The sequence below is a fragment of the Choloepus didactylus genome, chromosome 2, assembly GCF_015220235.1.
Source record: "Choloepus didactylus isolate mChoDid1 chromosome 2, mChoDid1.pri, whole genome shotgun sequence".
Classification (NCBI taxonomy): Eukaryota; Metazoa; Chordata; class Mammalia; order Pilosa; family Megalonychidae; genus Choloepus; species Choloepus didactylus.
Genome location: NC_051308.1, coordinates 94,462,929 through 94,475,712, shown reverse-complemented (window position 1 = coordinate 94,475,712; position 12,784 = coordinate 94,462,929). Strand labels below are relative to the sequence as shown.

Genomic DNA, 12,784 nt, shown 5'->3' with positions numbered 1-12,784 from the left:
TTTTATAATTCGGTAGTTTGTACTATTGTCATTGAGTTGTAGGATTTCTTAATATATGAAAGATTCAGTCTTTTATCAGATACATGGTTTCCAAATATTTTTTCCCATTGAGTTGTCTGCCTCTTCACCTTGTTGACAAATTCCTTTCAGGTACAGAAGCTTTTAATTTTGAGGCGTTCCCATTTATCTATTTTTTCTTTTGTTGCTTGTACTTTGGGTGTAAGGTCTAAGAAGCGACCTCCTAATATGAGGTCTTGAAGATGTTTCCCCATATTATCTTCCAGGAGTTTTATGGTACTGTCGCTTATACTGAGGTCTTTGATCCACTTTGAGTTAATTTTTGTGTAGGGTATGAGGTAGGGGTCCTATTGCATTCTTTTGGATATGTATATCCAGTTTTCCCAGCCCCATTTGTTAAATGACTGATATGTCCCAGTTCAGTGGGTGTTCCAGTTTGCTAATGCTGCCATTCATGTAAAATACCAGAAGTGGATTGGCTTTTTTAAAGGGGGTTTATTTGGTTACAAAGTTACTGTATTAAGGGCATAAGTGTCCAAGGTAAGGCATCAACAATAGGGTACCTTCACTGGAGCAAGGCCATTGGCATCCAGAAAACTTCTGTTAGCTGGGAAGGCACGTGGCTGGAGTCGGCTTGCTCCCAGGTTGCATTTCAAAATGGCATTCTCCAAAATGTCAGCTTTCAACGGCTGTCTTCAAAATGTATCTGTAAGCTACAGCAAGCGTCTGGGCCTATGTGGCTCTTTTTAAAGTACTCCAGTAACCAATCAAAATCCATGCTGAATGGATGGAGCCACACCTCCATGGAAATAATCTAATCAAACTTTTTACCCACAGTAGGGTGGGTCATATTTCCATGGAAACATTCTAATCCAAAGATTCCAACCTTATCAACACTAATACGTCTGCCCCTACAAGATTGCATTAAAGAATATAGCTTTTTCTGGGGGACATAATATATACAAACCAGCACAGTGGGTTTGGGGGCCTTATCAAAGATCAATCAACTCTAGATCTGGGGTCTATTTCCGAATTCTCAATTTCATTCCATTGATAAATAAGTCTGTCTTTGTGCCAATATCATGCTGTTTTGACTACTGTGGCTTTATAGTAAGCTTCAAAGTAAGACCTCTCACTTCTTATTTCTTTTTTAGAATGTTTTTACCAATGTCAGGCATCGTTCCTTTCCAAATAAATCTGATAATTAGCTTTTCCAAGTCTGCAAAGTGGGTTATTGGAATTTTGATTGGAATTGCATTGAATCCGTAGATGAATTTGGGTAGAATTGACATCTTAACGACATTTAGCCTTCCTATTCATGAACATGGAATATTTTCTATCTTTTTAGGTACCCTGCTGTTTCTTTTAGTTAAGTTATGTAATATTCTGTGTATAGGTCTTTTACATCTTTGGTTAAGTTTATTCCTAGGTACTTGATTTTTTTAGTTGCTATTGAGAATGGAATCTTTTTCTTGCTTGCCTCCTCAGTTAGGTCATTTCTAGTGTATAGGAACATTACTGACTTATGTGCATTAATCTTGTATCCTGCTACTTTGCTAAATTAATTAGCTCAAGTAGCTGTGTCATCGATTTCTCAGGGTTTTCCAAATATAAGATCCTGTCATCTGCAAATAATGACAGTTTTACTTCTTCCTTTCCAATCTGGATGACTTTTATTTCTTTGTCTTGCTGGATTGCTCAGGCTAGGACTTCTAGCACAATGTTGAATAACGTTGGTGACAGTGGGCATCCTTGTCTCGTTCCTGATCTTAAAGGGAAGGCTTTCAGTCTTTTGCCATTGAGTACTATGCTGGCTGTGGGTTTTTCATATATGCCTTTTATCATATTGAGGAAGTTTCCTTCAAGTCCTGGTTTCTGAAGTGTTTTTATCAAAAAAGGATGCTGGATATTGTCAACTGCTTTTTCAGCATCTATTGAGATGATCGTTTGATTTTTCCCTTTTGATTTGTTAATGTGTTATATTATATTAATTGATTTTCTTATGCTGAACCATGCTTGCGTGCCTGGAATGAACCCCACTTGCTCATGGTGTATGATTTTTTAAATGTGTCTTTGGATTCGATTTGCAAGTATTTTGTTGAGAATTTTTTCCTCTGTATTCATGAAGGAGATTGGCCTATAGTTTTCTTGTAGCATCTTAACCTGGTTTTGGTATTAGAGTGATGTTGGCTTCATAAAATGAGTTAGGTTGTATTACATTTTCTTCAATTTTTTGAAAGAGTTTAATTAAGATTGGTGTCCATTCTTTTTGGAAAGTTTGGTAGAATTCCCCTGTAAAGCCATCTGGTCCTGGGCTTTTATTTGTGGGAAGCTTTTTGAAGACTGATTGGATCTCTGCTTGTGATTAGTTCATTGAGTTCTTCTATTTCTTCTTTGGTCAGTCTGCTTTGTACATGTGTTTCCAGGAAGTTGTCCATTTCCTCTAAATTATCTGGTTTGTTGGTGTACAGTTGTTCATAGTATCCTCTTATGAATTTTTAAATTTCTTCGGGATCTGCAGTAATGTCCCTTCTCTCATTTATAATTTTATTTGGGTCTTCTCTCTTTTTTATTTTGTCGGTCTAGCTAAGGGGTGGTCAATCTTGTTGATCTTCTCAAAGAACCAGCTTTTGGTTTTATTTATTCTCATTTTTTTGTTTTCTTTATCATTTATTTCTGCTTTAATACTTGTTATTTCTTTTCTTCCTCTTGATTTAGGATTAGTTTGCTATTCGTTTTCTAGCTTCTTCAGTTGCTTCATTAGTTCTTTGATTTTAGCTCTTTCTTCCTTTTTAATGTATGCATTTAGAGCTATGAATTTCCCCCTCAATACTGCCTTTGCTGCATCCCCTAAGTTTTGATATGTTGTGTTCTTGTTTTCATTCATCTCTAAATATTTAGCAGTTTCTCTTAAAATTTCATCTTTAACCCTCTGATTGTTTAGGAGTGTGTTGTTTAACTTCCAGATATTTGTGAATGTTCTAGATTTTGATAGTTATTAACTTCGAGTTGTATTTCATTGTGGTCAGAGAATGTGCTTGGAATAATTTTGGTCTTTTTAAATTTACTGAGTCTTGTTTTATGCCCCAGCATATGATCCATCCTGGAGAAAGTTCCATGAGCACTAGAGAACAATGTGTATCCTTGTGATTTGGGGTGTAATGCTCTATATAAGTCCGTTAAGTCAAATTCATTTATCACATTGTTTACTTTTTCAGTTTCCTTATTGGTCCTCTGTCTGATTGATCTATCTATACAAGAGAGTGAAGTATTGAAGTTTCCCACTATTATTGTGCAAACATCTATTGCTTCCTTCCGTTTTGCCGTGTTTGTCTCATGTACTTTGGGGCACCTTGATTGTGCTCATAGACATTTATGATTGTTATTTCTTCTTGTTGAATTGTCCCTTTTATTAGTGTGTAGTGTCCTTCTTTGTCTCTTTTGACATCCTTGCATTTAAAGTCTATTTTGTCTGAGATTAATATTGCTACCCCTGCTTTCTTCTGGCTATAGCTTGCATGGAATATTTTTTTCCATCCTTCACTTTCAATTTCTTTGTGTTTCTAGGTCTAAGATGAGTCTCTCGTAAGTAACATATTGATGGTTCGTATTTTTTAATCCATCCTGCCAATCTATCCTTTTTTTTTTTTTAATTTTTATTGAGATTGTTCATATATCATACAGTTATCCAGAGATTCAAAGTATATAATCAGTTGCTCCTGGTACCCTCATACAGCTGTGCATCCATCACCACACTTAATTTTTTTTCAATTTTTAGACACTTTTCATTACTCCAGACAAGAAATAAAGCGAAAGATGAGAAAAGAAAAAAAAGGGGAAAAAAAAAAAAAAAGGAAACTCGAATCCTCCCATATCCCTAACCAATCCCCCTTAATTGTTGACTCGTAGTACTGGTATAGTACATTTGTTACTGTTTATGAAAGAATGTTGAAATACTACTAACTGTAGTATATAGTTTGCAACAGGTATATATTTTTCTCTATATGCCCCTCTATTATTAACTTCTAATTGTATTGTCATACATTTTTTTTGGTTCATGGAAGAGATTTCTAATATTTGTACAGTTAATCATGGACATTGCCCACCAAAAGATTCAGTTTAATACATTCCCATCTTTTGACCTCCAACTTTCCTTCTGGTGACATATATGACTCTGAGCTTCCCCTTTCCACCTCATTCACGTACCATTCAGCACTGTTAGTTATTCTCACATCTTGCTACTGACACCTCTGTTCATTTCCAAACATTTAAGTTCATCCTAGTTGAACATTCTGCTCATACTAAGCAACCACTCCCCATTCTTTAGCCTTATCCTATATCTTGGTACTTTATATTTCATGTCTATGAGTTTACATATTATAATTAGTTCCTATCAGTGAGACCCTGCAATATTTGTCCTTATGTGTCTGGCTTATTTCATTCAGTATATTGCCCTTGAGGTTTATTCATCAACCCATTTTCTTTTTTAGATGGTTTTATTCACGTCATACATTCCATCCTAAGTAAACAATTGATGGGTCTCTCTATGGTCCCATATTTATGTGTTTATCACCTTCACCACTATCTATATAAGGGCATCTACATTTCTTCCACAAGGCAGGAGGGAGAGTCAAAGAAGGTAGAGAGGCAAAAGAGAAAGAAAAAAGAAAGAGGAAAAAAGAATGACAGCTAGGAAGCAGCAAAAGGAAAGATAACCTTAAATCAAAGTAAAGAGTCAGACAACACAACCAATGTCAAGTGTCTTAACACGCCTCCCCTATACCCCCCTCTTATCTGCATTTACCTTGGTATATTGCCTTTGTTACATTAAAGGAAGCATAATACAATGATTCTGTTAGTTACAGTCTCTAATTTATGTTGATTGCATCCCTTCCCCAATGCCTCCTCATTTTTAACAACTTGCAAGGTTGACATTTGCTTGTTCTCCCTCGTAAAAGAACATATTTGTACATTTTATCACAATTGTTGAACACTCTAGATTTCACCAAGTTACACAGTCCCATTCTTTATCTTTCCTCCATTCTTCTGGTGTCTCACATGCTCCCAACCTTCCTCTCTCAACCTTATTCATAGTTATCTTTGTTCAGTGTACTTACATTGCTGTGCTACCATCTCCCAAAATGGTGTTCCAAACCACGCACTCCTGTCTTCTCCTATCACTCTATAGTGCTCCCTTTAATATTTCCTGTAGGGTGGGTGTCTTGTTCACAAAGTGTCTCATTGTCCGTCAGAAAATATTTTGAGCTCTCCCTCATATTTGAAGGACAGCTTTGCTGGATATAGGATTCTTGGTTGGCAGTTTTTCTCTTTCAGTATCTTAAATATATCACACTACTTCTTTCTTGCCTCCATGGTTTCTGCTGAGAGATCCGCACATAGTCTTATTAAGCTTCCTTCATATGTGATGGATTGCTTTTCTCTTGCTGCTTTCAGGATTCTCTCTTTGTCTTTGATGTTAGAGAATCTGATTATTAAGTGTCTTGGCATAGGCATATTCAGATCTATTCTGTTTGGAGTACGGCTGCACTTCTTGGATCTGTAATTTTATGTCTTTCGTAAGAGATGGGAAATTTTCATTGATTATTTCCTCTATTATTGCTTCTGCCCCTTTTCCCTTCTCTTCTCCTTCTGGGACACCGATGATACATACATTCTTGTACTTTGTTTCATCCTTAAGTTCCCGGAGACGTTGCTCATATTTTTTCATTCTTTTCTCCATCTGTTCCTTTGTATGTAGGCTTTCAGGTGTTTTGTTCTCCAGTTCCTGAGTGTCTTCTTCTGCCTCTTGAGATCTGCTGTTGTATGTTTCCATTGTGTCTTTCGTCTCTTGTGTTGTGCCTTTCATTTCCATAGATTCTACTAGTTGTTTTTTTGAACTTTTGATTTCTGCCTTATTATGCCCAGTGTTTTCTTTATAGTCTTTATCTCTTTTGCCAAATCTTCTCTAAACTTTTTGAATTGATTTAGCATTAGTTATTTAAATTCCTGTATCTCAGTTGAAGTGTATGTTTGTTCCTTTGACTGGGCCATAACTTCGTTTTTCTTAGTGTAGGTTGTAGTTTTCTGTTGTCTAGGCATCTGACCTCCTAGGCCACCCCAATCAAGTTTTCCCAGACAAGAACAGGCTCAGGTCACAGCAGGAGGAAATATTCAGTATCCGGTTTCCCTGACGGTTTTTCTTAGAGGATTGACAGGTGCACCTGTCAGCCTGTCACTGGCTGGTATAAGGAGGTGTGGCCCATGGCTCTCCTCCCCCAGGCTTTGGGGTCTGGTTCCGATAAGGCAGGCCCTTAGAGCTAGGCCCCTCCCTTTCCTCTTGGGAAGCTGTGCCCCCTCCAGAGAGGTCAGCTGCATATCAATAAGTTGTTTGTTTCTGTGACTCTGCTGGTCATAGTGCTGCGATTTAAAAATGGCTGAGGCTTTCTTTACTGCAAAGCACTACAGGCTGAAAACAGCTGAGGCTGGAGAACCACAGAGAGAGAAAGGGACAGAAAGCTCCCAGATTCACCCGTCAGCCAGAGATAGCACCTGATCCTCTGTGTTCCCCATCCTGAGATAGATATGTCCTCTGACTCTCCCAAGGTCAGTTGTCACCAAAAGCCTCTGTCTGCTTCTTGGGGATTCGCTATCTGTATTGAGCAGTTAACATTAAAACCCTAGTTGGAGCTGGGCTGAGAGAGTGCTGCTCTCTAGCACAGCGAGGCTTCCGTGAGGGAGGGGCTCTTGGCTCTCGGTGTGGGTCCACAGTTTTTACTTACAGATTTTATGCTGCGATCTCAGGCATTCCTCCCAGTTCAGGTTGGTGGATGATGTATGGACAGTCACGTTTGTCTCCCCACAGTTATTCCAGGTTATTTACTAGCTTTTTGGTCGTTTATGAATTGTTCCAGGGGGGACTAACAGTCTTCCACTCCTCTCTGTGCTGCCATCTTGGATCTCTCTCCCAATCTATATCTTTTAATTGGGGTGTTTAATCCATTCACATTCAATGTTATTATTGTGAAGGCAGTTCTTGAATCAGCCATCATATCTTTTGGGTTTTATTTGTGAGATGTATTTTTTCCTCTCCCTTTGTTTCCTTTAAGTTACCCTTACTAAAGCTCTTCAGTTCTGTGCCCTTCTCCAGACCTCTCCTTTCTTTTTTTTCTCAGAGAGTAGAGCTCCCTTTAGTATTTCTTGTAGAACAGGTCTCTTGTTGGAAAATTCTCTCAGCATTTGTTTGTCTGTGAAAATTTTAAGCTCTCCCTCAAATTTGAAGGAGAGCTTTGCTGGACAAATAATTCTTGGTTGGCAATTTTTCTCTTTCAGAATGTTAAATATGTCATACCACTGCCTTCTCACCTCCATGGTGGCCACTGAGTAGTCACTACTTAGTCTTATGTTGTCTCCCTTTTATGTGTTGAATTGCTTCTCTCTTGCTGCTTTCAGAACTTTTTCCTTCTCTTCAGCATTTGATAATCTGATCAGAATATGTCTTGGAGTGGGTTTATTGGATTTATTCTATTTGGAATTCATTGGGCATCTATGATTTGCATATTTATGTCTTTTAGAAGGGTTGGGAGGTTTTCCCCAACAGTGTCTTTGAGTAGTCTTCCTAGCCCTTTACTTTCAATTCCCCTTCTGGAATGCCGATGATTCTTATATTTGTGTGCTTCATGTTGTCCATTTCCTGAGATCTACTTCAAATTTTTCTATTTTTTTCATCATTTCTTTTGTGCTTTCACTTTCTACCACACTATCTTTGAGTCTGCTAATTCTTTCCTCTACTTTTTCAAATATGGTCTTACGTGGATCAACAGAATCTTTTATTTCCATAAGATCTGCTATTTTCTTTTTTTAATTTACTCTTTCAGATTCTTCTTTATGCTCTTCTAGGGTCTTCTTCATATTCTTTACATCCTGAGCCATGATATTGATGTTGGTGAGTACTTCTTTGACTAATTGCTCCAAATTCTCCTCTGGCTTTTTAACTTGGGCATTTGGGTTACCCATGTGTTCTGGTTTTGTCATATGCTTTATAATTTTCTGTTGTTTTTGGCCTCTTGGCATTTGCTTATCTTGAAAGGGTTCTTTTAGGGTATGTAGGCTTATTTGAATGCTTATCTATAATTTGACAGAGCTACAGCTTGGGGGAGTGCACTTTCCCTAAGCTATCAGCAGATGGCACTCCTGAGCCACCTCTTACCCTCAAGCTAGGTCTCTCAAATTTCGTCTCTGCGTTAAATGGGGTCCAAACCATGTGGAAGTCCTATCAGTGTACCAATTTTCTTGTGCAGTGGGGACCGCCAGACCTGGGGTGAAGGGGCATGCCCTATGTAGTTTGGCAAGGAGACCGCTTCAGAACACAGTGATCCAAGCCTTCCTGGGGCTGCAGGTAGTGTACCCTGGGGCTACAGACCTGTGTATCTCCCCCTCCCCCCACCCCCAGTTCAAATGCTCTGCAGTCCCTCTGCGGGGTAACCACAGATCCCTGAGATTTGGATTTGGGGAGGGTTCCTGGCAATTCCATGTGGAACCCTTGCCTCTAGTCTGTGCACACTGTAGGCTCCTGTGGAGGAAGGGTGGATGCTGTCACAAGCCCATCAAATCCTGAATTCCATTAAGGAGGCTTTCAGCTGTGGCATTGTGCAGTGGTGTCTCCCAGCCAGCTGCAAAGATGGCTGCATAGGGCGTGGAGAGCTAACCCCTTCCACTCTCCTCTGCCAGCTGCAATGGCCTGTCCCTGGCACAGGGGTTCTTTGCTGCGGGTCTACTTGTCTGTGGCTCGGCTGTCTGTTCCCCTGGCGACTTTCCAGGCTGGACCCTCACCTGTTCATCTATGGCTTGGCTGCCCTATCCCTGGCGGTTTTCCAGGCCGGACACTTATTTGCTTGTCTGCCTGCTGATGTTTCTTCTCTTTCTTCAGTTCGGCCTTTGCACGGTCTTTCTCCAGTCTATATTAGAGTTTCAGGTAATTCAGAATTGTCCTTTTTTGTTGTTGAATCTCTGGAGAGAAGTTTTCAGTAGCTGTTTACATCACCATGTTGATGATGTCACTCTTGTGAGGAATTTTAAAAATTAATTATAAAACAACAGCAACTAAAAATCTACTAAAGTGAAAACACTTTTGGGTCTATAACGTGGGGGAAAAAGTTTTAAATGCTGAATATTATCAATTAGCTTAACAATAACTGACCATTTTTATGAAAACTATTGAAATATAATGCTAGTTTCATTTCAAGTTATTTTCATCCTAAAAAGAAAAAAGATTTAGAAAAATGAAGCAAATGGTGTTGTACATAGTTTTAATAAAATATACTTTTATTAAAGAAATAACTGAAAAGATGGCTTTGGCACCAGTATTCTTGAGATTATTATTATGGATTTTGGCAAAGAATTATTAACTCTTATAACCTCTGGGTAATTGGGCTTCTGAGAGTGTCTAAAGGCCTTTCCTTCTCTCTCTCCCCTTTAGAACACTGCACTTTCCACTTTACTTGCTGTTTGTAATTCTTCTGGTGAAGCTTTGGATATTGGACAACAAACTGCAGTTATGGAAGTTGGAAGTCAGCTGTGGGCTTTTTTAAATATTGAACAGGTAAGGAAAACAACTCATTATTTGCTTGAAGAACAAATAAAGGAATACTGAAAAGAGAACAGAATTGGAATTTCTCTATAAGGTAAAATTAATTTCATTTCTTTGTATGCTTGGTAGAATGTGTAATATGAAGTTAAACTACCTATTTGTATTCTTTTTTAGAATGTGATAGAATTGTACTGTAATATAATTACTAGTGACAATGACAGTCAGTTGAACTCTAAAACTTTAACAACAACAAAAAATTCTGCCCCTACTAATTGTTCCTGTTTACTATTAAGTTAATGTCACCTATTTCTGTGATTCTAGGATCATTTATAAAGTCTTTTGGGCAACAGAGCGTCATCTGGCTTGAAGAGACAAATGAATGGATTTTGCTAATTTATATTCCTCTTTCCCAGCACCACCAAGAGACTGAGTGATGATTAGAGTAGAATTACTAAGATATATGATATGATATATATCTCACGTGATAAACTTCACTTAAGTTTCTAAGTTTAAAAATATAACAAATATGCCATTTGTTTTCTTTGACTAAGTAGGAACATATTTTTCTTTGACTAAACCAGTGGAAGCTGAAGGCAACATCCATACTTTTTGGATATAAAAGAAATGATTTTGCAGATAAGGTTTTATCATTAGTGTATATGTATGGTCAGAGACTTCCCTGCTGCAGTATTTTGACTTCAACAAGTGCTTTCTTTTGCTCTTCAAAAATTATTCAACAAGTATTCATTGAGTATCTCTGTGCCAGGGATAAAGCTTACAATATGATATAAATAGTAATTATGGAAAAGAGTAATAGAAATTTGAGGAGGAGGATTGTGGGAGGCTCCAAGAATCAGCCTCTCCACCAGAACATCTATTAAACGGACAGGAACTGTCTGAATCAACTATTTCAAAACTCCAGAGTCCAGTAGAACACTGTATAGCATGCAGGGAAGAGCAGGAGGAAGAGGCTAGTAAATTATGGTAAATACCAGTGAACTGATTTCTCTGCAGAGGTTGCCCACCCCCCACTCTTGCGGCAGGTACCTGAGAGAAGTATTGTCTGGCCCTTGGCATAGATTGCTGATGCCAGAAAGGGACAGACAAATCTACTTCCCCAGGATCCAGGGTGGGCAAGGGTTATTTACTGATCCCAGCTTTTGATAAGCTACTTCTGATCGCTTGGGTACTCGCGCTGAGGGTGGCCATTGTTCCAGCCCACTCTGGACAAAGGCTGTGGAGGACAGTTGGAGGGCTGAATTTGTTCAGCAGGTCAAGAAAGTACAGCTTTGGGGAGAAGTGGAAGACACCCCTGGCTTCCTTCCTGGCCCCTCCCTCATCTTGTCTCCAGGGCACTTTAGAGCTGGCCAGCACTCCCCTTGTGGTTCCCTGGCCTTTTTCCAGCTTAGAAAGACTGACTTGGGAAACTCCTCTCCAGTTTGCACCCCATCCACCAGATTTTGCAATCCAGACAAAAGCAGCTTGAGACAACGAAAGCAGTGTAAAAAAGCAATGAGGCAGACAGCCTGGGGCAAAGAATTACCTGCTTTTAGTCCAGGAGTTGAAGGAGAGGGAGAAGCTCTGTCTCCTGGGAAGCAGAGGGGTCAGTCTTCTGCAAACAGGGGAACTCCTAATGCCACTAGCAAGCATAAGCTCAGGATAAGTCGTGCCCAACAAAAGAGAGGAAGGATCCTGTACTTTGCATTCACCTTGGATGGATAGGAGGGTTGACACTCAAGAAAATCTGTCATAAAACCAGCTGGTTACAAATAAAGAAACAGACATCTCAGGGAATAAATCCCAGAGTTAACATCTTAAAATATTAAAATGTTCAGTGTGCAACAAAAGATTACAACAGGAAATGATGGGCCATCCAAAGGAAGAGGATAAAAATTAAAAAAAATACCAATGAACAAAACCAGATTCTGGACATACCAGACAAAGACTTTAAAAAACTGATCTTAAGTATGTTCAAGGAGATAATGAAATATACAGAGAAATAATCAAAGGATAACAGGAAAAGAATGAATGAGCAATATGAGAATTTTTATAAAGAGATAGAAATTTTAAAAAGGAACCAAACAGAACTACTGGAGTTGAAGGCCACAATGTATGAAATGAAAAATTCCCAGGAAGGTTTAAACAGCAGATTGGAGTTGGCAGAAGAAAGAATGAATGAACTTGAAGACAAGATAATTGAAATGACTCAAGCTGAGAACAGAAAGAAAAAAAGAATTTTAAAAAGTGAAAATGCCTAAGAGACCTGTGAGATATCAAGTGTACCAATATATGTATTATGGGAGTCTCAGAGGGAGACAGAAAGGAGCAGAAGGAATATTGAAAGAATGACAGAAAACTTCCCAAATGTAGCAAAAGATGTGAATATGCCCATCTAAAAGCCCAGAGAACACCAAACAGAATAAACTTGAAGAAATACATGCCTGTCACATACTGATCAAATTGCCAAATGCAGAGGACAAGGAATGAGTTCTGAAAGCTGCAAGAGAAAAGCAGTGTTTATGTACAAGGGAGTCCCAATTACATTAAGTGCCAATTTCTCAATAGAAACCACGGTGGCAAGAAGGAAGTGGGTTGAAATACTTGAAGTGCTGAAAGAAAACAATTGCCAACCAAGAAGTATGTATATGGAGGGACTTTCTGTCAAAAAATGAGGGAGAGACTAAGACATTCCGAGAAAAACAAAAGCTGAGGAAGTTCATCCCCACTAGACCTGCCCTACAATCAATGCTAAAGGGAGGTCTTCAGACTGAAAGGAAAGGATGCTAGACAGTGAATCAAAGCAGCATAAAGAAATAAAGATCTCTGGTAAAGTTAACCATTTGGGTAGTTATAAATGCCAGTATTATTGTATTGTTTGGTAGGTAACTCCTCACTTCATACAGGTGCTAAAATGCAAATGCATAAAAAGTAATGATAAATCTATGGTTTGGATATACAGTCCATTATATCTGTGTAATCTGTAACAAGTATAAAAAAGGTAGGGGATAGAGGGACATAGGTACAGTGTAGATGTCTGCTATTGAAATCAAGTTGGTATCAAATCAGATATGCTTGTTATATTTTTAAGATGTTAAATTTTAACTCCATGATAAATTCAAAGAAAATAACTGAAAAATATAGCTAGAAATGAGAAGGGACTCAATACGCTACAATACAAAA

The 12,784-nt window shown here is 38.5% G+C and overlaps 1 protein-coding gene across 4 annotated transcripts in view; it reads left to right on the top strand.

Annotated features, from left to right (window-relative positions):
* C2H1orf112 (chromosome 2 C1orf112 homolog) overlaps positions 1-12,784 on the top strand; it is a 91,567-nt gene that overhangs the window by 64,833 nt on the left and 13,950 nt on the right. For all 4 annotated transcript variants that reach the window (XR_005215167.1, XM_037825378.1, XM_037825377.1 and 1 more), the window contains one exon: positions 9,494-9,616. Coding sequence is in view for 3 of the 4 variants with exons in the window: in XM_037825378.1 (XP_037681306.1) it covers positions 9,494-9,616 (123 nt within the window). In the remaining variant the exon portion in view is untranslated. The remainder of the gene's footprint in view (positions 1-9,493; positions 9,617-12,784) is intronic.